Consider the following 26222-nt stretch of genomic DNA (forward strand, 5'->3'; position numbering starts at 1 on the left):
TGACTGAAGTGGCGTGGAAGGTGCTGGAGCCCATGAGGTGCTTGTGCAGAGGCTCCCACTGACCCAGGAGACACTTTCCCCTCCACTGGTCCCGATTTTGTCCAGGTGACTCAGACATAGGAACTTAGGGGATGGTTTTGGTTGATGTCACTTGCTTCTGGCTCAGTCCCGGCCCTAGGACATAGGCAGGAGAGGCCGGGCTTGTGGAAACCGAGAGCAGGCTGAGGAGCGCCATCCATTCTCTTGGTCTGGCAAGTTGTCTTATTGTTGAGCATTCCAAGGGCTGGGGATGTAGTTTAGTCCGTAGAGTGAGGTTTTGTCCCCAACACCAGTGAGTCAAGCTTAGTGGCATAGGCCGTAATCCCAGCACTTAAAAGATATAGGTAGGTGGATCAAAAGTTCCTGGTCATTCCCTGCTACACAGCAGGTTTTAGGCCAATGTGAGACACATAAAAGGGTGGGGATTCCAATTCTGGTGCAGGTGACTGACAGGAAGCCTGCTCGGGTGGGGGTGGCGGGTAGGAGGTTGCCTTTTGTCAAGAGGACCAAAAAGCCACTTTGGACCATGAGTGGAACCCATCTGAGAGTACTGAACTAATTACATCTGCGTTCATGGTGCAGTCAGTGTGGGCCATGGATTGTTTTAGGCCTGAGGCCACATCTGAATATTTGTTAAATCCTAGTAGGACAGTTTGTGTTGGTGTTCTCCTGTTTGTTTTGTCGGGATTGGTTTTGTAGATTTGTGCTAATGCGGCTACTAAGTGGAAATGAGAGCAGTATAGAAGTAAAGTATTTGAAAAGCTCATAAAATTACAAGTTATGCCAGGCGTCGTTATGCACGCCTTTAATCCCAGCCCTCGGGAGGCAGAGGCAAGTGGATCACTGTGAGTTGGAGGCTAGGCTGGTCTACAAAGCCAGTCCAGGATAGCCGAGGCTACACAGAGAAACCCTTGTCTCGAAAAAGAAAAGAAAGAAAGAAAAGAAAAAAAAGTTTAACTTTTCCCTGAATAGAAAAATGTTCATGCATGGTTTTTGTCCTGAAGGAAGAACTCACCAAGGACCCCCCCACCCCACCCCCATTTCGCACTGTGGTCAGGGCCTCGCCTGGGATAAGCCTTCAGCTTGCCCTGCCCTTGGAGTCTATTTCAGCAGCCTGGTCCATTGTAGGAAAGTAGGGTGGCTGGGAAAATAATTAGGATGGGGTTTGAGCTGGGAGAAGGGCAGACTGGCTAGGAAGGCTGTTCTCATCACAGGTGGTCTTTGATTCCTTTTAGAGTGGGTCCACCAGTGGCAGGGCATTGCTCCCTGGGAGTGTGGGCTGTTCGGTGAGCTGATGTCCTTGTGCTTTTGTGAACCGGCCACTCATCAGTCCCATTCCCTGGGGCTTCTTTACCTTTGCTTGTTTATTTGAGACGCAGTCAAGGTGAGCAGCCTGGCTGGCCTCTAGGCTATGACCTTTCCCCCAGCCTTGTGAGTGCTGGCTCCTCACAGGCTTTCCTCTGATGACCATGGCAGGGAGGGAGGGAGGGAGGGAGGACCTTGCTTTGCTTTTTGGTGTTTATTCTTTTTTTTTTTCTTTATTTTATTTTTTTAAATTTATGTGTGCTGGTGTGAGGGTATCAGATCTTGGAGTTACAGACAGTTGTGAGCTGCCATGTGGGTGCTGGGAATTGAACCCGGGTCCTTTAGAAGAGCAGGCAATGCTCTTAACAACTGACCCATCTCTCCAGCCCCCTTGGTGTTTATTCTTTAAAGCAGCTGTTGAGCCAGGTGTTGGTGCTGCTGTGCTTTTCTTCCCAGCGCTCAGGAGGCAAGATTGACTCAGGTGACCCTTGAGTTTGAGGCCAGCCTGGCCTTCTTAGAGAGTTCCAGGACAGCTGGGGTTACCCTGTCTCAAAACAAAACAAAAGTAACCAGAACCGGCTGAAAGAATCAAACACAGACAGTGTGGCCTGTCAGTCCCGGTCCAAATGAAGCCACCTGGTAACAGCGGGCCCGGGTCCAGCTCAGTATAGTTGTGAACGTGTTTCATTAGGTTACTACAGGGGCTGGGTTGACACATGCAGAAGTGTTCAGAATAAACTCGAAGATAAAAACCAGGTTATATCATCTATAGGGCCTTTTTCTTCGGGTAAAGAGGAGCACTTAGCTAACTTTTTGGTACTCACTACTCCTAAACAATGTGTTTGCCCAAATCACTGTTACTGCTTAACAAGAACATAGAACTGTCAGACTCTGGAAGGAACCACATTCTGACAATGCTGGAACGTTCTAGAAATAAAATAAGTAAAGCTCACTGATGCCTTGTGGGAACCCGATTCACAGTGATGTGAGTGTCAAGTCGGAGATGTCACAAAGGCTGTGGTTAGACCCCGAATGGACCGTGCACAGCCGAGGTGCCAGCAGCCAGGTAGGGCTGTCCCCAGCTGCTGAAGGTTGAGATGGTGACACCAGTGACCAGAACATTAGATACTTCACATCACTGGGCTGTGCTTGGGGACATTAAGTCATTCTCTCTCATGCTGGAAGACCATAGCCCATTAGTGGCAGTATTTGTCTTTGCTAAAGGAATTTCACAGAGGAGAGAGAGCTGGAGACTTCTGGGAGAGAGCTTGTCCTGGGAGCTGTTGGGCAAGCCTGGCCTGCACCAGGTGTGTGCTCTTACTGTAAATCAAGGTTTGAATGAGTGCGGATGTGACCTTGTATAGATTCATCAACTTTACATCTGACCACACTTTAAGGTAACAGTGTCTTTTGTCATGTCCGAAGTCTCTTGTTAGAAATTTAAATGTGAAGACTGTGTCTTCTGGCATTCAGTGTCCTTCAACTTCGCCTTTGATTTTCTAAAAGCTTTTTTTTGTTGTTGTTTTTTAAAGGAAAATTGCTAAGTTGGCTTTTGTTTCAATTTTGGAGGAGGAGTGTTGAACTGCCCGGATTATTCTGAGTAAAAGTGTCTTGAATGTCTTACTTGATTCCTTTACAAATGAAACCTCGGGGACAAGGTTTATTTTTATTTATTTATTTATTTTTAAAGATTTATTTATTATGTATACAGATCTCATTATAGATGGTTGTGAGCCAACATATGGTTGCTGGGATTTGAACTCATGACCTTTGGAAGAGCAGTCAGTGCTCCTAACCTCTGAGCCATCTCTCCAGTCCCGACAAGGTTTATTTAAATGTACACTTAAAAAACTTTTCCTTGGGCTCAGTAGAACACATGTGACTTTTTGCAGAGGACGCAGGCTAGGTTCCCAGCGCCCACATGGTGGCTCACAACCATCTGAAACCTCAGTTCCAAGGGATCTAACATCGTCTTTTGATCTATGTGCACACCAGGCATGCACACGGCACACATATACACACAAAGACACACTCATACATTAAAACAAAAGAAAATCTAAAAAATCCAAACATTTCTTATTTAAATGTGCATGGTAATAGCTAATGGTTACTTATTGACTATCTGCTGTACTTGATGCTAACTCGTGACTATTATATATTAACACTTGTGCTGTGTTGTCATGACTTAGAGGCTAGGAAACAGTTTAGAGAGGTTTAGCTGCATATCCAAATGACAGTTGCGTGGAGGTGGGATGTAGCCGTGGCTTTGTCTGATTTCCCCAGCCCAGACCACAATTAACAAGGCATCCCAAAATAAGGGGATGTAACTCGTGTGTAACTGTGGTCTTTAGCAGGGAATGTTACAGTGATAAACCCTGGTTATCTGAAAGTGCACATTTAATAATCTATAGAATATCCTTATTAGCTCAGTACAGTGACGATGTAAATTTCAAATTGTGACCATTGTGGTCATTGTTGTAAATAAAATTGACAGTTTATAAGTGTAGATATTCAGAAATTATTTTGGTTCAAGATCCATTGCAAAGCACAGACTTCCACTCAAAATTCTTTTTTCTTCTCTTTATTTGCATCTTTTCCCTTTTTGTTCCTTCCTCTTTTTTTTATTTTTTATTTTTTATTTTTTTTTTTGAGACAGGAATATCTTCTTTTTAGACAGAATTTCTATTATCTAGCCTTGGCTGTGCTGGAGCTCATTCTGTAGACCAGGCTGACCTCGAATCCACAGAGATCTGCTTGCCTCTGTCTTCCAAGTGCTGGGACTAAAGCCTTGCACAACCATAGCCAGATCCTCCTGTTTCTTATTTTACCTTTTAGTTGAGAAAATTTTAACACTTTTTTTTTTTTTAACTTCAAAATTTCAAAATAGACCCAAGGACATGGCTTTTTGGCAAAGTGCTACCTGGTGTGCGTGAGGTCCAGGGTTTAATCCCCAGCACTGGAAATAAAAGTTCAAAATGTTCCCGAAGTATAAAAAGACAAAGAACTTTATAATTGCCACCATATATTTGTCTTCCAGCTTCAAAAATAAATAAATAAACAGACGAATATATAAATAGGGGTTGGGGATTTAGCTCAGTGGTAGAGCATTTGACTAGCAAGCTCAAGGCCCTGGGTTTGGTCCTCGGCTCTGGGAAAAAAAAAAGATAAAATAAATAAATACCAGCTGGTATTTATCTCCCTGAAAAGCAGAAACTAGCCAGGCGTGGTGGTGCATGCCTTTAATCCCAGCACTTGGGAGGCAGAGGCAGTTGGATCGCTGTGAGTTTGAGGCTAGCCTGGTCTACAAAGCAGTCCAGGATGGCCAAGATAACGTAGAGAAACCCCAGACGGGGACTCTCCATGCAGCTGTGGATGGCCTGAAGCGTTCTTTGTAGAGGAAGTTGTCCTTGAACTCACAGAGGTCCTCCTGCCTCTGCCTCCTGATCAAAGGTCGACACACTATGCTGGCCGCTAGACCTTTAGTAGTTTAATACCGCAATTCCGTCATACTTGCGTGATGGTCTTATACATAGATTCCATTTGGGAGATTTAGCTTACTGATAGTTTTGTTGTATTTTTGAACAATGAACAACATTCATACAGTTTTACTGTTTTTGCATCCTGTATCTGCTTTATATTTATGTATCCCAGCCCCAGGCCTTTACCTGTAGAGAACGTTCATTACAAAAGCCTTAGTGTGAGAAATTGCAAACACTACCTTTGCAAATGATCTGTAACTAATGAATCCATGGAGTTCTTAAGACTTTTGAGGCGGTCAGGCTCAGACCCTGGGCCTGTGTGTGTGCGCAGGGCTAGTGCTGTACTACTTAGGCACAGCTCTAGGACTAAATTGTGTTTTCCATATTTTGAGTTATTAGCCCAGTGCTATAAGCAGAGAAAACCAGTGTACATTTCATGACTTAAGAAATGACTGACTGGTCTGAACCAACAATAAAAAACCTTGAGAACTTTTTTTAAAAATTGAACTTGGACTTTGAGCATTAGAATGTAAAGGCAAAATGATAGTTGTGTTTCTTTTTTTTTCTATATTTATTTATTTACTTATTATGTATACAGTGCTCTGCCTCCATGTACACCTGCAGGCCAGAAGAGATCATCAGATCACATTATAGATGCTTGTGAGCCACCATGTGGGTGCTGGGAATTGAACTCAGGACCTCTGGAAGAGCAGTCAGTGCCCTTAACCTCTGAGCCATCTCTCCAGCCCCTGTTAGTTGTGTTTCTAAACACCTTGTACATGAAAAACTTTAGCTTAGGTGGAAGGCGTGTGAGGGTGAGTCGCTCAGGTGGGAGGTGCGTGAGTGGGAGGCGAGTACAAACAGAAGCCAAGTAGAGAGCCAGGAAGATGACGGAGACAGGAGAAGGAAAAGGAGCCCCTCACCTGGAGCCCAGCTCAAGTCTCTTGCCTGCAGCAAAGCAAGAATTGCACGTAGCACAAGATAGAGGGTCTGTCTCCCTTCTTAGCTGTGAACCTGGAGCCCCTGTACGGCCTCAGTGCCTCCTGCGTCACGACATACCTAGTTTATCTCACTTATATATAATTTATCTTAAGGGAAAAAAAAAAAAAGAAGGGAGAAAGGGTTCCTCTGCACCTTTTTGAGATGTAACCTGAGAGTCACCAGAGTGGCACACGTAAATGGCTAGTATTGAGAGAGTTAATAAATTGCTTATCCGTGCCTCCTCCCCCTCGTTTTCTGTTCCCCACCTTTCTGCAGTCTCGTTTTCTGCAGTTCTCTTGGAGAAGCCCACACCCTTGCCAACCTTCTGTCCCCGAGTCACGTCTTAAGGCTTGGCGGGCGGCACATTACAGTAGTTCTACTGAGTCCCGCCTCTGCTTCGTAACCTCTCCACGGGCCTGCAATTTTTTTCCATGTTGAAGTCATGAGTCAGGGTCACTGCATGACTAGAGACGACCCTCAGGCTGCTGGAAATGGCTGCCGGGAGCCGCATCCCCTCACGGCTGATAGACCCATGTCCTACTCAGCTTGGTATTCCAAATGTGGAAACATAGTTCCTCGACTGGCCACAAGACTGCTTCTGCATCAGCGCCCTTGTTCCTGAACAACCAGACAGAAACTTCCGGATGCTCACCTTCTGAGAAACAACCGGACAGAAACTTCGGATGCTCACCTTCCGAGGCAGGAGCCACGCCCATCTCAGCTGCCTCTGACCTAGCTAGGTTGGCCTCCCCGGTCCAACTAGAATTTCTTCCCTGTTTCCTGAGGAAGATAACTAATCCTGAGCCACTCGGTATTTCATCTCGGAGTGTGGTTCCTCCTCACTCACTGATTTGCTCACCCACAGGCACCTCTGCCCTTGGGTGCTGAAGCAATGCTGTCTGGGAGCAAGTGGTGTTGAGGTGGGTAGCTGGAGGAACTTGATTAGCTGGGGCGGTGTCCCCTCAGGCCTGCATGCAGGGTGTGTAATGGTTTCTAGACAATTGAGTGCTTTTTACTCAGGCTGTGAAGTTGGCGTCATCACATAGCAGCTGGTACTTAACTTAAGCCCTCAGCACCTAAGGTTTTTTTATTAGTCAGAACTCTCATTGGTTGGTCATTCATTCATTCATTCATTGATTCGCTGGCACTCACTGTGTGGGTCAGGCTGGCCTCATCGGTCCCCCTGCCTAAGCCCCCTCACTACCTTGGCTGCAGGGGGCCCTTCTGAGCCTGGTGAGTGGTAGTATTTAGCGCTCACATCAAACATTTAAAAAAAAAAACTTTGGGTAACTGTTTATAATCATTATTAAGAGAACTCGGTCTAGCCAAGTGTGGTGGTGTAAGCCTTTATTTAATTCCAGGACTTGGGTGGCAGAGGCGGGAGGATCACTTCGATGAAGAGGCTGGTCTGGTCTACACTGTGAGTTCCAGGCCAGCCAGAGATGCATAGTGAGACCCCAGCTCAACAACAACAAACTGTCCTAAATTACCAACAAAGATGATGACATGGTCATGGGCTTGTTTTTTCTTTTAAGCTGACAACGTTTTGAAGTGTAGAGCTGAATACAGGCCTCTCATTGATTAAATAGGAAAGCCCAGCTGAAGGGATTTCTGCCTAGTCACAGGTGAAGGTCACACACTGAACCCCCTGTATAGCGCCAGCGCCTTCTGGTTTTCAGATTATATGGTCGCTGCAGCCTGTCTAGCAGCCACTGTACAATCTCGTTCTATCAAAGGGAGGAGAAGAAAAAAAAACCAAAACCAAAAAAGAACTTGGAGTGGGGCATGGTGGCGCACGCCTTTAATCCCAGCACTCGGGAGGCAGAGGCAGGCGGATTGCTGTAAGTTCGAGGCCAGCCTGGTCTACAAAGTGAATCCAGGATAGTCAAGGCTACACAGAGAAACCCTGTCTCGAAAAACCAAAAAAAACAAAAACAAAAACAAAAAACCAACCCCCCCCAAAAAAAAAAAAAAAAGGAAAAAAAGAACTTGCAAGATTTGAGGATAAAGCCTAAAGTGCCTGGGAATGGAGTACCATGGGCATGTTAATATAATTATTTGAGAATCTGACCGATAGTACTTTTGTCACTGTGACAGATGGCTTTGCTGTGTTTTGTGACATTCAGGTCAAAGGCAGCAGAGGTATTAAGTCACAAGTCACAGTGACAGAAGCCAGCTTTGCTCGCTGTGTGGCCTCAGGCAAGTTGCCTGGTCTTCCTCTTCTGTAGTATACGGACGGTAGGTAAAGTGAACGGATTCGATCCGTGCAGCGTTTTAGTCTTCTTTTTTAACTTTTGGGAAAAGTAGTGAACTTGGTATGTGTTGCCAGTATAAAAAAGTTTAAGGGTCGGGCGTGGTGGCGCACGCCTTAATCCCAGCACTTGGGAGGCAGAGGCAGGCAGATCGCTGTGAGTTCGAGGCCAGCTTGGTCTACAAAGCGAGACCAGGACAGCTAAGGCTACACAGAGAAACCCTGTCTCAAAAACCCAAAAAAGTTTAAAAGCGGGCTAGAGAGATGGCTCAGAGGTTAAGAGCACTGCCTGTTCTTCCAAAGGTCCTGAGTTCAATTCCCAGCAACCACATGGTGACTCACAGCTATCTATAATGAGATCTGGTGCTCTCTTCTGGTGTGCAGGGGTACGTGCAAGCAAAAAAACTGTAAACTTAATAAATAAATAAATCTTTTTTAAAAAGTTTAAAAGCTCGTTTATCCTATGTATTTGTGTCGATAGGGGAGAGGTGTCACCTGGCGTTGCTGAGGCCTGCTGGTGCCACCTCCTTGCTAGAGGAGACTTTACACACAAGGTAGAGTTCCAGTGATGCTTACTGAAATTATCTAAAAGGTCACTTCATTTATGTTGAAGTATAGAATGCTCTGCCGTAGTTAACAGGACTGATTGGTTCCAGGGCATGAAAGGAGACAGCAGAGACACAGAGCTTCCTAACCAGAATCTGGATCCTGAAATATTTAGAGTGCTGACAAGGTTCCAAGTGGAAAATTCTACATTATGAAACTTTTTTTTCTGCATAAAATTATTTAAAATTGTCTTCTGCACACATGCATAGGTTTTTTGTTTTTGTTTTTTTAAATATGGAACTAATGAATTTGGTGTATTTTTTTTAAAGATTTATTTATTTATTATGTATACAATGCACATCAGATCACATTATAGATGGTTGTGAGCCACCATGTGGTTGCTGGGAATTGAACTCATGACCTGTGGAAGAGCAGTCAGTGCTCTTAACCTCTGAGCCATCTCTCCAGCCCCGAATTTGGTGTTTTGAGTTGGGTCTCAACCCAAATCTAAAAATCCTGAAACATTTTTGGTCCTATTTATTTATTTATTTATTTATTATTTAGAGACACAGTTTCTCTGTCCTGGAACTTTCTTTGTAGACCAAGCGTTTTGAACAGGGCCACCCACTCATTCTGCAGTAACTCAGAAGACCAGAGGAGGGCTAGGGGGTTCTGCTGAGTGGGGAAGAGGAATTCTTCAGGTAAAGGGCGAGTGTGGCTGCCTGTTCCTGAGTGGCTGTGGGAGCGAGGCTGCAGACAGGTCAGGGCGTCTGTGAGGGCATGTGGGGTAGGTGAAGGCAGAGGGAAGTTTTGAGCAGGGCACTGACAACGTATGCATTCAGTCCTCTGTCTGTGAGACCAAGGATGGAGTTTGGCTGGAGGTCAAACCTGGGACAGGATTAGTGGCAGGAGGAGTGCCCCAGTTTAGGGGTTGGTGACTGGGTGTGGGGATCCAGGCGAGGTGAGGTCTTTGGTTCCGGGCTGTGGGCGGCGAGTTCTGGCTGCTGGCAGAGGAACAGTCTTGGCAGGAAGGATGGTGGGTTTTAGTTGTTTTGTGTTGAGATGGTTGTGTGTTTCGGGGAGAGAGAGCAGAGCTAATGAGTCTAGAGATACTAGAGTTGGAGACAGGAAATGATGCTGGGAGCCTACCGCGGAATCTGGGAGAACGACAGTATTGGTTCAGGGCAGACCCTGAGGCCCCTGCCTTGAGTGTTGTAGCTATTTTATCATCGCCGTGAAAAAAAACTCTGACAAAAGCAACTTACAGGAGAAAGGGTTTATTTTGGGTCACAGTTCCAGAGGGACCCAGTCCGTCAGGGTCAGGAAGACATGGCAGCAGGCAGTAGGGAGCAGGAGGCTGGCCGGCCATGTTACATCTATATTACATCTATACTTAGGGACAGAGTGAAGAAGTGCGACAGGCTGTAAAGTCTCAAGGGCCATCCCAGTGGCTTTGTTCAGCAAGGCCCTTTTATTTATTTATTTATTTATTTACTTATTTACTTATTTATTTTTATTTTTATTTTTTTAGCAAGGCCCTTTTATTTATTTATTTATTTATATTTTTATTTTTTTAGCAAGGCCCTTTTAAAGGTACCTCAGCCTTGGCAAATGGTGTCAGTAGTTTGGGAGCAAGTGTTCAGACCCTGTGGAGGACATCATGCATTTAAACTACATTATCGTAGGAGGAAGTTTAGGAAGGGCAATAGAGGGGTCACACTTAGAGACAATGGGGTGAAGAGTAAATGAATAGGAATGAGGAAGCAGATGAATTTGGAGAGAGTCACAGACGCCAGGCGAGAACAGCCAAGGCCGGACTTCAGAGTTCAGGTGTCATTTCACTAGTAAGATGGGGACTTTTGGGGAGTCTAGGTGAGCCTAGGTGCCTGAGCAGGAGTGGAGAGCAGGATTCTTGGAGACAAGGACATCAGGTATCCTGACATACTGCTCTTTGCCACACCCCCTCAAGGCAAAGTCTCTCCTTGAGATAACAGTGCTCTTCCTGTCTCTGCTCCCCGTAGTCCCCATGACAGGCATGTGGTGCCACATCTGGCTTTTTACAAGGGTATGGGGGATTCGAACTCAGGTCCCCATGTTCTCACAGACAGCCTTCTACCCACCGAGCAAGTCGTTACGTCATCTCTCCATCCCCCGAAGGCAACTTATAACGAGGAAAGGTTTGTTAAGGCTTATGGTTTCAGTCCATAGCCACTAGCCCTGAGGTAGGAGTGTGAGGGGGAGGAGCCTTCCTCCTTTTCTCCTGAGGTCATGCTGCCGTCTTTTGAGAATCCTTTCATCAGCTTTCGTGTTGAGTGTGCTGCGTGGCATCTGAAGTGAGGACTGGGGAGAACGGAGAGCCCGAATAGCTGTTATGTAAACTCTGGGCTCCTTTAAGGTTGCCACTTGTCGTCATGGCTGTCTAAAGGGCTTGTATGGCTACGCAGCTTAGCCACACGTGAAGAGACCGGATATACCCTGTAGCCACAGTTAACAGGGCTTTGTTTGCTGTAACACTGTTGAGTGCCTTTTTGGCAAGTGCCTACCTGCTTTATCCCGACCCTTGTAAAACCAAAAAGGATCTAAAGAAATGCTTTGGTGTCTAGAAAACAGAGGCGAGCTTGCGAAAGAATTTTGAATTGTTGTGGTTTGAAATTTAAGTTCCAAACCTTAAGACTGAGTGTCATTTTGAGTGGAAACACCTAAGTTTAATACACGAAGTGAGGACAGAGTGGGGAGTTGGTACCACAGTGGAAGGCAGCGCAAGCGTCGCTGTGCATGCGACAGTGCAGGAGGGTCGGTGACAGTGAAAGGCGCTGTGCATGCGACAGTGCAGGAGGGTCGGTGGCAGTGAAAGGCGCTGTGCGTGCGACAGTGCAGGAGGGTCGGTGACAGTGAAAGGCGCTGTGCATGCGACAGTGCAGGAGGGTCGGTGACAGTGAAAGGCGCTGTGCATGCGACAGTGCAGGAGGGTCGGTGACAGTGAAAGGCGCTGTGCATGCGACAGTGCAGGAGGGTCGGTGACAGTGAAAGGCGCTGTGCATGCGACAGTGCAGGAGGGTCGGTGACAGTGAAAGGCGCTGTGCATGCGACAGTGCAGGAGGGTCGGTGACAGTGAAAGGCGCTGTGCATGCGACAGTGCAGGAGGGTCGGTGACAGTGAAAGGCGCTGTGCATGCGACAGTGCAGGAGGGTCGGTGACAGTGAAAGGCGCTGTGCATGCGACAGTGCAGGAGGGTCGGTGACAGTGAAAGGCGCGGGTCGGCTTGGCCAGCTTGTGGCCTCTGTTTGATAAGTATGCTCGGACTTTTCAAGTTTATATTAGAAAGAAAAGTTAGAATAACATGGAACCCATGGGTGCTATCGACGGCCTTCACTGGAAGGCTGCTCGTCTAGCGTTCACTGTGTCCAGCACTTCATGAAAAATAGGATGTGTTGGCATTCCAGAGCTGAGGTTGCGGGGGCGGCGGTCAGAAGTTCAAGGTCAGCCTTGTCTGTGTAGTACATTTGAGACCAGGCTGGGCTGCTTTTAAAGTCAAGACAGGATTCCTCAATGTAGCCTTGGCTGTCCTGAACTTGCTTTGTCGAACAGGCTGGCCTTGAACTCAGAGATCCACCTGCCTCTGCCTCTCTGAATGCTGGGATTACAGGCATGTGTCACTGCACCTGGCTCATAAATCATTGTTTATACAGGTATAGAATAAAAATAAGCAATACTGTGTAGTGTATGTGTACGCAGAATTCTGCCCCAAATAGCTGCTTTCTAGTTCATTCATTCTCGGAATAAGAGTTTTAAAAAGTTAGCCAGTGATGGAAGCAGTGAGGAGTTGGGATGTTTTTTTTTTTTTTTGGTTTTTCGAGACAGGGTTTCTCTGTGTAGCCTTGACTGTCCTGGACTCACTTTGTAGACCAGGCTGGCCTCGAACTCACAGCGATCCGCCTGCCTCTGCCTCCCGAGTGCTGGGATTAAAGGCGTGCGCCACCACGCCCGGCGAGTTGGGATGTTTTAGGGTAAGTATTATTCCTAATATTTTTGGCTTTCCTGCTCTTGGCTGGATCCCCTCTCTTTGGCATGCTGAGCTCATCCTCATCCTCTTTCCTGCCCAGTGAGGCTGACTTTGGCCCCCAGCAGCAGGTTCCCTCATCCTCCGGCTTCTGCAGGGCAGGAGTGGGTGGGAAAGGGGGGAGAATTAACTGTCTCCACTCCCCCTGGAGGGCGTGTCCACGTACAGCTCTGTGCTGACGGTCTTGCCCACAGCCTGTCTAACTCCACAGTCTAGAGACTCATTACAGAATTATCCCAAACGGCTTCTGTGCTCCTCATTGACACCTGCTGTAAGTGGTCCCTCTGTTGAACTCTTCCTTGACGCACTTGACTTAATTTATCATGTGTTTTTAGCGAAACCCTGGCTAGATTAGTCAGAAATCATGCTTGATGCTGTGTGGCAACCAGTGTTCACTCAAAAACTGTTGTTTGGCAGTAACAAAAAAGTGTGACTGTTTGTCTTTACCCTGCAGATACCCTGAGAAGCCTGAGAGGACTGTGCCTCTGGTGTCTCTAGACTCTTCTTTAAGGCTATGTGGCCTCAGTTTTATTAATGAGGAATGGAGAGAAAGCAAGCAACTCTGACAGATTGGCTCAAGTTGGCCCTGTATCCTCCAACTGTGGTGTGGAAGGGGAGGGGGGATTGGAGAGGGAGTCGGAGAGAGATGCAAGTAAGTCTGGTTTTCTTTCTTTCTTTCTGTCTTTCTTTCTTTCTTTCTTTCTTTCTTTCTTTCTTTCTTCCTCCGAGACAGGGTTTCTCTGTGTAGCCCTAGCTGTCCTAGAACTCTCTTTGCAGACCAGGCTGGCCTTGAACTCACACAGATCCGACTGCCTCTACCTCCTGAGTACTGGAATTAAAGGTGTGTGCCACCACGCCTGTCTGTAGTCTGGTTTTCGAGTTTAATATTTTAGCTCACGCCAGGCGGTGGTGGCGCATGCCTTTAATCCCAGCACTCGGGAGGCACAGGCAGGTGGATCGCTGTGAGTTCAAGGCCAGCCTGGTCTACACAGTGGGTTCTGGGACAGCCGGAGCTGTTACACAGAGAAACCCTGTCTCCAAAAACAAAAACAAAACAAAATATTTTAGCTCACAAATTACAAGATGGATTGGACAGACCCATAAAATTTAGGGCCTCTGGCATTCCTATCAAAACAACCTCACCAGGATGCACAGGGCGCAGAGAACAGTTGGTGTCGTGGCCGAGAAGCAAAAGACAAAGAGGAAGGGGACGCTTGAGAGCACGCCCCAGAGACCCGAGGACCAGCCGCCATTCCCAGTGGAACCATCCTAGAGGCCAAGGCCTTCAACACACAGGCCTTCGGGGTGCGTTCACCACTCAGCTATCCTGGCTTACACACAGGGCCAAGTCCGCCCCAGACTAATGGAGTCCTTTGACTATTTTCCGTGCTGAACTTGGGTCATTTTGTATCATGTCTGTTGCCTTTGTGCCACTGTAACCACTTTTCCTCTTTCAGTAGCAGCTACAACCACAAGAAGTGGCCCCGAAAGCAGTACAGAAGCAGTAACACTTCTTTTACGAATGCTTTTCTCTGGCACCACTTAGGGAAATAAAGCTTAGAGGGGAGTTGGATGCCTCTCTAAGCAACACGTGAAAAATCCACTCCCACGCCCCTCCCTTCTAAGTCTCTTGAGTTCTTTGCTCTAGAGCTCCCAGTAACCACACAGCAGCTCACCACCATTCATAACTGCAGTTCCAGGGACTCCGATACCCATGGGCAGCAGGCACAGGCAGGATGCACAACAGTCATGCAGACAACACACCCCCACACATAAGAAATAAAATCAAATAACTCCTCCCCTCTACGTTACGTGAAGGAAATGTCAGGTCTTGACTTTCCATGCGGAGACACCTGCTCCAGTTAGCGTGGCTTGCTGGAGTCAGGGAAGAGGGTACTGGGAGGGTCAATTGGTTATTGTCACATGGCTGTGACCACGAAGCCTGCTGGAACTGAGGTCAGGAGGAAAGGCTTACTTTGGTTCATGAGGGTTTCTCTCCATCCGGGTACAGAAGGCATGGTAGGATAGTTTAGTTTTTGGCATCAGAAATGTGTGGTGGGAACCCCAAAATGCAGGCAGAAGTCAGCATTGGGTAAAACCTTCAAAGACCCTCCCCTGTGACCTGCTTTTACCGGGGAGACTCTACTTCCTACAGGCTCCACGAGTTCCCAACAAATACCGCCACCAGCCAGGAGCCAAACACCCAAAACTGACATCAGACTCAAAGCAGGACAGAGGCTTACACCTGCAATGGAATACTTTAGCCTGAGGTAACACCTGCCATTTGCACTAGATCCAGTGGCCTGAACCGCACAGCACAGCACAGTCCCTTCGGGAAAGAACCGCATATTCTGGGAAACCGCACCTGGGGTGATTGGATGTACAGGAGCACAAGGAGTGGCGCTACTAGGAGGTGTGGCCTTGTTGGAGTAGGTGTGGCCTTGTTGGAGGAAGTGTGTCACTAGGGGGTGGGTATCAGAAGCTCAAGCCGGTTTTCTCCTCACTGCCTGCCCTCACAGGTAGAACTCTCAGCTCCCTCTCAGGCACCACGTCTGCCTGCACGCTACAATACTTCCTGTTATGACAATTATGGACTAAACCTCTGAAACTGTGAACCAGCCCTCAATTAAATGTTTTCTTTTATAAGAGTTGCCCGTGAGAGCTAGACATGGTGGTACACACCTTTAATCTCAGCACTTGGGAAGGCAGAGGCAGGCGGATCGCTGTGAGTTTGGGGCCAGCCTGGTCTACAAAACGAGTCCAGGACAGTCGGGGCTACACAGAGAAATCCTGTCTCAAAAAAAAAAAAAAAAAAGTTGCCATGGTTATGGTGTTTCCTCGCAGCACCTATGAAAGGTGGAGCTGCGCAGTGACAAAGGGCCACAGTATCACAGATACTCACGGACCCTGTCGGGGAGCACAGAGTTCCTGGGGCATGCCACCTGGAGGATTGGAACAGCCACGGTTTATGCTCTTCGGCTGTTTCTTTTTCTCTCTTCCAGCTTGTATGTAATGTCAGCCTGCAGTGACTGACATTTTAAGTCAGTCTGTATCAGTTCCCAACAAGTCACAAGTTTATTCATTTGCTTGCGCGTTGTTATATGCTACTTTTTGGGTCTGCCAGGGTTGCCCTATAATGAAATGTTGGTGAGTGTGCCCAGTTGTATGGTTTAGTTACCATAAAAGCACTGTTTATAATGGGCAGTTCAGGATGCCTAATCACTTATTGTCCCCAAGTCTGATGTTTCCCTTCTCTCGGGACCCAGCAGTGAAGTTAAGGACAGCTTTTCAAATAAGAATAGTGACAATGTGGCCTTCTTCCAAGCCTGCTCCCAAAGCCAGCAGTGCTTTCTCTGTGGTTTGGCAGTCTACAAGCAGCACTTATGCAGCATGCACACCCACTGAACTTACGTGGGCTGGGTCAGACACTACAGTGTCTCTTTGCGTCAGGGCTCATTGAAAGCAGGCCTGTCATGTGGCTTTATAGCTCAGTGCAAAGCACCCAAGCTGATGAGAACGTGGTCTCTGTTCTGAAGCCCGCCACCTGCTATATCTCTTTATGGTAGATTGTGGGAGGTGCTGCTACTTGCCTTTCTCCATAGAAAGGATTTCCCAGGGTTCCCCAGACTACTGGACTCCTGGAAACATCCGAGAGGTCGGGCCCTGGGCTTTTATAGCATTTATTTCCTATCATCTTTAAGTGTTGTTATTATTGCTATTCTAATTATGGTCATATGTGCACATGAGTTGCCCACAGAGTCCAGAAGAGAGAGTTAGTTCTTCTGTCGCTGGAATTATTAAGCTGGGGACTGAACTCTGGCCTCTGCAAGAGCATGCACTCTTAAGCACTGAGTCACCTGTCACGTGCCAGGCCCATCAGTCTTTTACTGTTTGAACAGCACATTCTAAGCAGATGCAGGTGTCACCCTCCCTGCTGGCAAGGCTTTACAGCAGCAGCAATTACTACAACACAAACATTTTGGGGCTTTCTGAACTGAACTGCTGGAGGTGTGATCTACACACACTGCTTGGATTAGCAGTATCAGCAGAGCGGAACATTCTGCCGCACAACAAGAATTGTATAGTTGGACCCAGGTACAGTTCCCAGCACCCACACAGCAGCCCACAACTGTCCGTAACTCCAGTTCCAGACTGGGTCTGACACCTCTCACAGACATAAATGTAGACAAAACATCAGTTCACATGAAATCAAAATAAATACAAATTTAAAAAAAAAAAAAAAGAATGGCCTGGTGGGTTTTGTGGCCTTTTGGCTCCCACAGGTGGCTGGGGTCAGGCCCTTGCATCTCATTGTGCTTTTTGGCATCCAGGCTGCTGGTCCACTAGGTGTCAGGAACTCTTCTTCTAGCTTTCTGGACTCCAGCAATGAGAAGAAGCCCAAAGAGTCTACACCAAGAATCCTCACCAACACATGGAGACTTCCTGATGCTCAAGCTTGCTGTAGGCTGCACCTCTGGAGACTAGCAGGTCACTGCCGCATGGTGCACTTGAATCCCGATGGGATTTGCCTTTATTTGCCTGTCCTTTCCAGTCTCACAGTTCATCTGTCTGGGCAGAGTGAGAGCCCTGCAGAGTACACAGAGTACACAGTTCCTTAATGCTCTTGTCTGTGTAGCTGCCACCAAACACAGAGGAAGAAGCCTTTCTCCACAGGCCCGTATTGGCTAGCTCAATCCATCCATCCGTCGTATGGAAGGATTTTTAAAGGCCCTGGGACATGGCGTTCCTTTCAGAGTACCCGTCCCTCCCTTCATTACTGAAATCTCTTGGGTGACACAAGACACTCTGTTGCTTTTCTTGTGAGGAAACTGGAGAACCTGAGAATCATCAACTGGATGACTCTGGTAACACATCTTTGCGAATAAGAGTAAGGGCGATTGAAATATTCATGTAAATGTTGATCTCAGTGGTTTAAATGAGGATCTTATAAAGTGAACCCATTGATCCCTCCCTCCTCCCCCCACCTGATCCCTCCTGCTCTCATCCCCACCCCCATCCATTCTATTTCCCCTTCACAGTGATTCTCATGTGGCCTTCCTTGTTACTTAGCTTCTTCGGGTCTATGGATTATAGCATGGTTGTCCTGTACTTCATGGCTAATAGCCACTTAGAAGTGAGCATATATCAAGCGTGTCTTTCTGGGTCTGGGATATTTCATTCAGGATGATCTTTTCTAGTTCCACCTATTTGCTGGCCAATTTCATAATGTCCTTGTTTTTAACAGCTGAGTTCTATTCCATTGTGTAAATGTACCACAGCTTCTTTATCCATTCTTGGGTTGAGGGACGCGTAGGAACCTACCTTTGACACTGCCTGGAGGGCCAAGAACCAGAGGCTAGATAGCCCAGAGACCTAGGATAGCACCAAATACAACTGGGGGAGGGGGAAGGGAAGGAAAAGACAAGATAAGAAAGACATTTCTTTGCTGAGGATATTGAGGGGGAAATGAGAATTTCTCCATTAGGAACTTGCTAAGCAGAGGCAAAGATGTAGCTACCCAGGAGAGAGTTAGAAGAGTTCACGGAAAGCAGAAGAGAACAAAGGCAAGGCCAGGACCTCCAGCCTCTGTGGACCTAGTGACACAAGTGAGGTCTTCATCTTCATCCTTTGGCTTTCCAGACCCTTGTTCTCTCTCTGGATTCACTGCAGAGCCCTTTAAACTCAGTGGATCTTGCTTTTAAACCATCAACTGTGGGGTACACAGCTTTAATGCTAGCACTGGGGAGGCAGAGACAGGTGGATGCCTGTGAGTTCCAATCGGATCTTGACAGGGAGACTCTGTCAAGAAAGAAAAGGAAGCAAGGAAGAAAGGAAGAAAGGAATTGAAGGAGGGAAGGAAGGAAGGGAAGGGAATGAAGGAGGGAAAGGGAGGAAGGGAAGGAGGGAAGATAGGACAGAAGGAAGGAAGGAAAGAAGGAAGGCAGGGAGGAAAGGAGGGAAGAAAGGAAGTGAAGGAATGAAGGAAAGGAGGAAAGGAAGAAAGGAAAGAATGAAGGAGGGAAAGAAGGAAGGGAAGAAGGGAAGGAAGAAAGGAGAGAAGTAGGACATCTTCAAAATAAAGCAGCATCTTTATGAGTGAACAAGTTTAAATGAAAAACTCACTGTTTCTAATTTCTCTGTGTAGAAGTTTCATCAAAAATGAATTCCAGCTCACAAACATGTGCAGTCATGTCTGCATTTGACTTGTCTTTTCATTGCCTTCATAATACTATTTTTTGTTGTTTCTTTTGGTTTTATTTTTTTTTAAGACAGGGGTCTCTCTGTGTAGCCTTGGCTGTTCTGGACTTGCTTTCTAGACCAGGTTGACCTTGAACTCACAGAGATCCACCTGCCTCTGCCTCCTGAGTGCTGAGAATACAGGCACGCACCACCACTGCCCAGCTAATAGTGGTTCTTAATGGTTCAAGGATTTTAGTTTTTTCTGGGGGAACTCACAGTATAAGAAATACAAACAAACATTCAGGTTAATGGCAATAGCGAAACATAAAGGATGGTGCTACTAGAGTACCAAAATAGATTTCAGAAATTAAGTCAAGACTGGTTTCCTATGAGAAAGAATAGGGAAGACAGCTGTAGGCAACAATAAGAGCGTGGCTGGACACGCAGAAACAAGCCATGCTAGACAGCCTGTTTAAAAAGACTGTTGTTGGCCAAGAAATAGTGATATGGTGATATCTAGTTGTAAAGCAGGAGTTTTCTCTTGTTCTCTGAACTTTAACAGTATGCCAGGATACGCATATGCCAGGATAGTGGTCAGGAATTTCCCTAAGACCAATTATCTTAATTTAAAGTTGGCATAGACCAAACAAAAGTCCTACAACCTCTTTAAGGAAAGTTGCAAAACGGAGATCAGGACAGCATGGGGCAAAGACTGCAGACATCAGAGTCCACGCTCGGGGTTACAGAGGAAAACAATATATGATTCGTCTGATCTCAGTGAGACTCTGGCCCATGCCTTGGCCCACCTGCCTTATAGGCAGAATTCCCCTGGTTGAAGGTAATGGCAAATATTTCAACAACCAAGCAGAGTCCATGGTCAGAGAACACAATTGTGTTGCTTAGTAGGCCAATATTTGAGTGAATTAATCACTTGAAGTTTTTCTCATCTGTGAAATTTTTCTCATCTGTTGAGTTTTCAGTACTTTTAAGTTAAGTGTTACTTCAGAAAATCACAATATAGTCCCTGTTCGTGTGTTTAATCGGGACACAGATGTTTGCTTGCTCCCTTGATTTAGAAACACTTTAAGGTTCCATTTGCCACTTGTTTGATCTGTAAACCTTTACAGCTAAAAGCATTCCGAGTCAGAAAGCTGGCCTTTTGAAACTTAAATCATTAACGCTTTTCCCCCCAAATGTGAACATTTCATATTGTCACTTTCAAATAAGCTATTTTTAGAACGATTCTTCTGCCGGGTCCAGAAATTATGCAAAGAAATCCCTCCGTAAGGCCCTAAACTCTAGCAACTGACTGACATCTAATCGGAGGTTTCCTGTTCTATCTTTTTCCAGCTGGCTTCCAATTCCAGCCATAAAGACAAGTGAGGAGCATTCTAAGAAAAAGGCTGTTTTGAGTTCCGCTCCACATCGATTGCCCCTCACTAAGACTTTAGGTAGAATGTAGCAGGTGTTTTTGAAACGTGCCCAGTTCCTCCAACTTCCAGAACCCTTCTCCGAGACGCTAAGACTAGGTAAGTTAGCGCGGCCAGCAATCCTGAAGTCTCCATTTCCCTCGCCACGCCCCCTGAGTAACCTAGGTTACAGACACACCCATCCTCCGTAGCTGACCAATCACAAAGGTGAGCATTGCCGGACAAGGTTTGCCCAGCGTGAACCTCGCTGCAAATCATTCGCTTCCTGGACCTGAACGGAAACGGAAGTGAGCTCCTATATTTTGAAGATGAGTTCCTCTAGCGAGGAAGATTTGAATAAGTGAGTGAGGAAGTGCGGGACCGGGTCTTCCGGGGGGCGGAGACTCGCCTGCCAGAGCAGGAGGGAGGGAACCGGCCGGCTACCCGCCGCAGGTCAGAATCCCCGGGTCACCCCGCTGTCCTCGGAAGCATGGTGCAGCCGAGACTCTGGGTGACCCCCAGGTGAGGCGGCGACTCCGCCACGGCAGCACCGAGTGCACGCGGGTTGGCCGGCGAGGATGCAGCCCGCACCTGCGAGCATCCCGAGCGGCCACCGCTGCGGCAGTCGGCAGCACAGTGCGACCCGAGGACGGGGCGCCAGCGGCTGGTAAATTTTTCTTTATAGTGAGTCAGTTCAAGAAACAACCGAAGAACCGAACCAGCAAAGATCTTGGTTTAGTTCGTTTACTCAGCTGTTGAAAGCTGGTTTGTTTATGAAAAAGCCTTGCGCATGCAACCGGAACAACTGGAGGAGATGGATCCGACCCCTGTTAGTACTTATTTACGGAGTTTCCATCTTGATAGCCATTCCTGTATGTGTTTGGGAACTAAAGAAATTGAAGGTAAGAGGGTCCAGCACCTCTCCTCTTTCTTAACGCTGCTTGACAGAGTCCCTTTGTCCGCCTTCTTGGTGGTCTGCGAAACATTTCGTCTTTGGTCTGATTTTATTCTGCCGCTACAAGTGGAGTTACCTCCTGGTGGAGAAAATAGTTAAGGCAGCTGCTCAGAATGGACTGAAAGAACTTTATTCCTGAAATAGTAGCTGCTGTGCAGACATTGGGGCTTGACCAGATCAAATAAACTACCTTGGAAGTTACGTTCTGGGTTTTATAAGCTTTTAGCCCGCCTCCTGTAACTAAAGGATTCCTGTTCATTTGACTTTGTTAATTGTTTTTACGTTTGAGGTTACATCTTTTTCTTTGTTTCTTTCTTTAATGAGATAAAGTCTCTAATGTAGATGCTTTGTAACCTAGAATGGTCCTCCTCCGTCTACATTCCGAGCGCTGGGCTTATAGATGTAGCCATCATTCTGTTTGTTTAGTGCTGGGGTTGAACCCGGGGCTTTGTGCATTTGAGGCAGGCAAGCACTCTACCAACTGAGCTACATTTCCAGACCTGAAGTTACTCCCTAATCGAAGCACACGTTTTTACAAAGTCTCTCCGGTCTGTCTCTTGTCTTTCTCTCAGTCTCTCTCCCTCTCTCTCCTCCCTTCCCCTCTCACCCCCCCCCCCATCTCTCCCTGTCTCTGTCTCTCTCTCTCTCCTTCCTTTTCTCCCTCCCTCCTTCATTTCTTTCTTTCTTTCTTTCTTGTAACTCACTCTGTAGACCAGGCTGACCTCCACTCACAGCAATCTGCCTGCCTCTGCTTCCCTGAGTGCTGCCATTAAAGGCATGTACCACCACAGCCAGTTGTATTTCTTTCCTTACTTAAAAAAAAAAAGTATTCGTTGCTGTGTTCATGGGATGGCCCAGTTGTGGAGGGACAACTTAGGGGAGTTGCTTCTGTGTTCCCAGGATGAGGAGTGCGGAGGATGGAGCTCAAGTCGCCAGTGTTGGAGGCGAGCACCTTACCCGCTGAACCCTCTCTGGCCCACTTTCTACTGTTTGTTGACGTCATGTGACAGTAGTGAAGTATTACAAACTGAATAACTACCATAAATCTACAATCTATGCATAAAGTGAATTTGGATTTATCAATTAATAATAACCAGAAATACTTTTATTGAGAAACACTTTATCTCAGAAGAGTTATGACCATGCCGATGGCCCCCTTTTTGATTGTGGAAAATATTTTAAACAATGTGTCAGACATTTGTAGGATCCTTTTAATCACTAAATTTTTTGTTGGCTTTTTTAATAATTATAGGTTTTTAGGTTATTTGAAATTTGTCCACCCAAACTTGGGTATAGCAATCTTAACATAAATATAATGTCCTCACTTAGTGTTCCTTAGGATATAGTATAGAAAGGTAAATGAAATGTGTATCATTTCTGCTTAAGAATTCCCTTAATTGTGAGCTTCAACTGTAGTTTTAAAAAACCATTTCTAATCTTCAGTGTGAACTGCTAACATCCCAAGCCCCTCACTTTCTGATAAGGATATTTAATGGGGCGTGCAAATAAACCAAAGTAATGCATTTGCCAAGTCTAGACCTCAGAACAACTTAAACTGCAGAGACAGGTATGAGAGTATTGCTTAATGTACTTTCTCTGCCATAAGAAAATGCCACGCTTTAGCTGAAGAAAGGGTTCAGTGGTAAAGCAGTACGCACGCAAGCCTGACCACCTGAGTTCCATCTCTGACCCTCGTGAGTGGTGTCTAGGCAAGATGGAAGGCAGGAACAGAACTGTCTGCACGCTAGCCGGCCAGCTGGCCTGCTGTGTGACATGTAACAGCAGAAGCTGCAGAGACCGTGCCTCACAAGATGGAAGGAGAACAGACTCCACGCATGTGCACCTGGGCTCACACACATAGAAGAACACATTTAAGTATACATAAAATAAACTGAGGGCCTTCAACAAGACTTTTTTTTTTTTTCACAGTGTTGAAAACTATTTTGGAGTCAAATATCATGGGGGGGGGGACACCCGCGGGGTGGCAGTCTAGGGAAGGTCCTCTCACGTTGCAGGAGGCCATGCTCTTGAGCCCTCAGATGGCTGACAGACAATTCTGAGACCACCAGGGCTGTGAGATTATGACCTCATTTCACCTACGTCATTTCCCATCAGCCTTTTCTCCAAATATGGCCATTTGCATTAGGGGTTAAGTTTCAGCAAATGAGGAGAGAACAACCTAGTAACTAGTGGTCAAACTTCAGACAGGCTCCACAGTTAAAAGAATGCTTGAAGCCAGGTGTGTTGTCGCACACCTGTAATTTCAGCTCTTGGGTAGCAGAGGCCGGCAGATCTCTGAATTCAAGGCTATCCTGTCTAGGAGGGCCAAGGCTACACAGAGAAACCCTGTCTCAAAAAAGCTTTAAAAAAAAAAAAAAACCCAACCAACCAAACAAAAACAAAAAGAACTTGAGACTAAGGATACAATAGCAAAAGACCCAGCACCTGTATTTCACAGGGATTTACAAAGAGGGCAGATAATGACCTCCCTGGAAAGAGGGTTTCAGGGGAAACATTTTGAAGAGTGTTCACTGTTGCCACCTGGTCAGTCACTTTTCACAAGTAGGAAGGTCATTGGGGAGCTTAGTGAGCGCACTGGAGGGGGACAGAATTGTTTAAGTAGGAGTGTGTGGGGGAAACATAGGCTCAGGAGAATAGATGAGGGTTTTTTGGTTTTTGGTTTTTGGTTTTGGTTTGGTTTGGTTTTTCGAGACAGGGTTTCTCTGTGTAGCTTTGACTGTCCTGGACTCACTCTGTAGACCAGGCTGGCCTCGAACTCACAGAGATCTGCCTGACTCCACCTACCAAGTGCTGGGATTAAAGGCGTGCGCCACCACTACCCGGCTGAATAGATGAGTTTTGAAGATTTTGACTCTGAAGGAGGCTGGGAAGTGATAGCACATAGGTAGAGAGGACTGGGAGACAAGGAAAGATTTTGATCTTATGTCATTTCCTATTAAGGTTAGAGGCATTAACTAGAGCACATTCCTAAAATGGCTTTATTTTTTTTAATGTAACTATAATTTTACTTAATTCTTTAGAAAGGCATAATAGAGCAAAGTCCCTCTTCATACAGATGAGGGGACATTGAAGCAGAGAGACAAGTGGCCATGGGGATATGACTACAGGAGTGAGTCATTTTTCTGGTCACTTTATGAACGACTGAAATGAAACTCCCCCACAGCACCATGTGAGGATACATGGCCTTCATGAGTTGTCAGCACTAGGCCCCCACTTCACAAGAATCAGAGAGAGAAAGAAGTAACAGGCTAGGAATGGGTGAAGGCACTACGGAAATGTCTCGGGTTTTGTTTCGTTTTTGGTTTGTTTGTTTGTTTGGTTTTGGTTTTTCGAGACAGGGTTTCTCTGTGTAGCCTTGGCTGTCCTGGACTTTGTAGACCAGGCCGGCCTTGAACTCACAATGACCCGCCTGCCTCTGCCTACCAAGTGCAGGGATTAAAGGCGTGCGCCACCACCGCCCGGCTCTTGTTTCGTTTTTGAAGAGGGTTCATTCTTTTGTGAGGCAGGGTCTCATATATGTAGCCTGGGCTGTCCTGGAACTCATCGTAATCCACCTGCCTCTACCTCCAAGAAATCTAGTACCCACTTCTGACCTCACACCCACACATGCACATATCCACACACAGACACATACAAAAAAAATTTTTTTTTTGAGACTTGGCTGTCCTGGACTCACTTTGTAGGCCAAGCTGGCCTCGAACTCACAATGATCCACCTGCCTCTGTCTTCAGAGTCCTGGGATTACAGGTGTGTGCCACCATGCTCGACGACATAATTTTTAAGTAAATATTTTTTTAAATTGTTACTAATTATTTGGAAAATACCAAGCAGTGCTAATAATCAAATGAAAATAAAACAAATGTTGATTTTTATAGTCATAACATGAGAGTCTAAGCTCACACGTTCTTTTCTCTTCTAAGGTTGGGATCCACACCAAAGCTTGGTTTATTGCTGGAATATTCCTGCTGATGACCATACCTGTGTCCGTGTGGGGGATTATCCAACATCTAGTGCATTATACACAGCCCGAACTTCAAAAACCCATCATAAGGTCACTTCCTCACACATCTCTATTACTAGTATTGACTGACTTAACTCATAAACATCACATTAAATGGTTTTTATGTTTTACTCTCCATAGGATTCTTTGGATGGTTCCGATATACAGTTTGGATAGTGTAAGTATATTTTGTTGTATTCTGTTAAGAATTCTTTTATGACACTTAACTATGTTTACTAGAGAATGCTTAATAAGGTAAAGAGCACACAGTATTGACAAGGAGAGATTAATAGTAAAAATGTTTCACCTTTTTTTTTTTTTAAACAGGGTTTCTCTGTTGTAGCCCTGGCTGTCCTGCTGTAACTCACTCTGTAGACCAGGCTGGCCTTGAACTCAGACATCCACCTGCCTCTGCCTCCCAGTGCTGGGATTAAAGATGTACACACTTCCATGCCCCCCTACTGAAGACTTCTTTTTTCCTTTTTGGGTTTTGTTTTGTTTTGTTTTGTTAAAATAGAGTCTATGTAACCCTGGCTGTTCTTGAATTTACCATGTGGACCAGATTAGTATCCAGCTCACAGAGTTCCATCTGAGGGCAGGGATTAAAGGCATGCACCACCACCACACCTGGTTTTTTTGGTTTTTCGAGACATGGTTTCTCTGTGTAGCCTTGGCTGTCCTGGACTTACTTTGTGGACCAGGCTGGCCTCGAACTCACAGAGATCCGCCTGCCTCTGCCTCCCGAGTGCAGGGATTAAAGGCATGCACCACCACGCCCGGCTAGACATTTTCTTTGTCTAATTATCACAGTAGTTGTATTCTCTGTGGAAAGTGTCTGTCTGTGCATCCACCCTACTTTCCTGCATTTCTTCTTTTTCTTTCTTTCTTTTTTTTTTTTGGTACTTGATAACTAAAATGTGTGATAGTGAGCAATCTGCATCCTTATCAAAATCTGCGCCCATGGGTTCAGCCAAGCCTGGAGCAGATCTATTTTAA

General features: G+C 46.2%; 2 protein-coding genes across 2 annotated transcripts in view; one reads left to right on the plus strand and one right to left on the minus strand.

Moving 5' to 3' along the window:
* The window catches only part of LOC311582554 (transmembrane protein 184C-like), a 44188-nt gene that overhangs the window by 5211 nt on the left and 12755 nt on the right, over window positions 1–26222 (plus strand). The window contains exons 2-3 of the mRNA XM_084755727.1: window positions 25147–25277; window positions 25368–25404. Of these exons, the coding sequence (XP_084611853.1) occupies window positions 25195–25277; window positions 25368–25404 (120 nt within the window). The 5' untranslated portion in view covers window positions 25147–25194. The remainder of the gene's footprint in view (window positions 1–25146; window positions 25278–25367; window positions 25405–26222) is intronic.
* The window catches only part of LOC311582544 (protein arginine N-methyltransferase 9-like), a 77144-nt gene that overhangs the window by 1902 nt on the left and 49020 nt on the right, over window positions 1–26222 (minus strand). The window lies entirely within an intron of this gene.

Source organism: Acomys minous, assembly GCF_964271855.1.
Source record: "Acomys minous genome assembly, chromosome: 14".
NCBI classification, from domain to species: Eukaryota; Metazoa; Chordata; class Mammalia; order Rodentia; family Muridae; genus Acomys; species Acomys minous.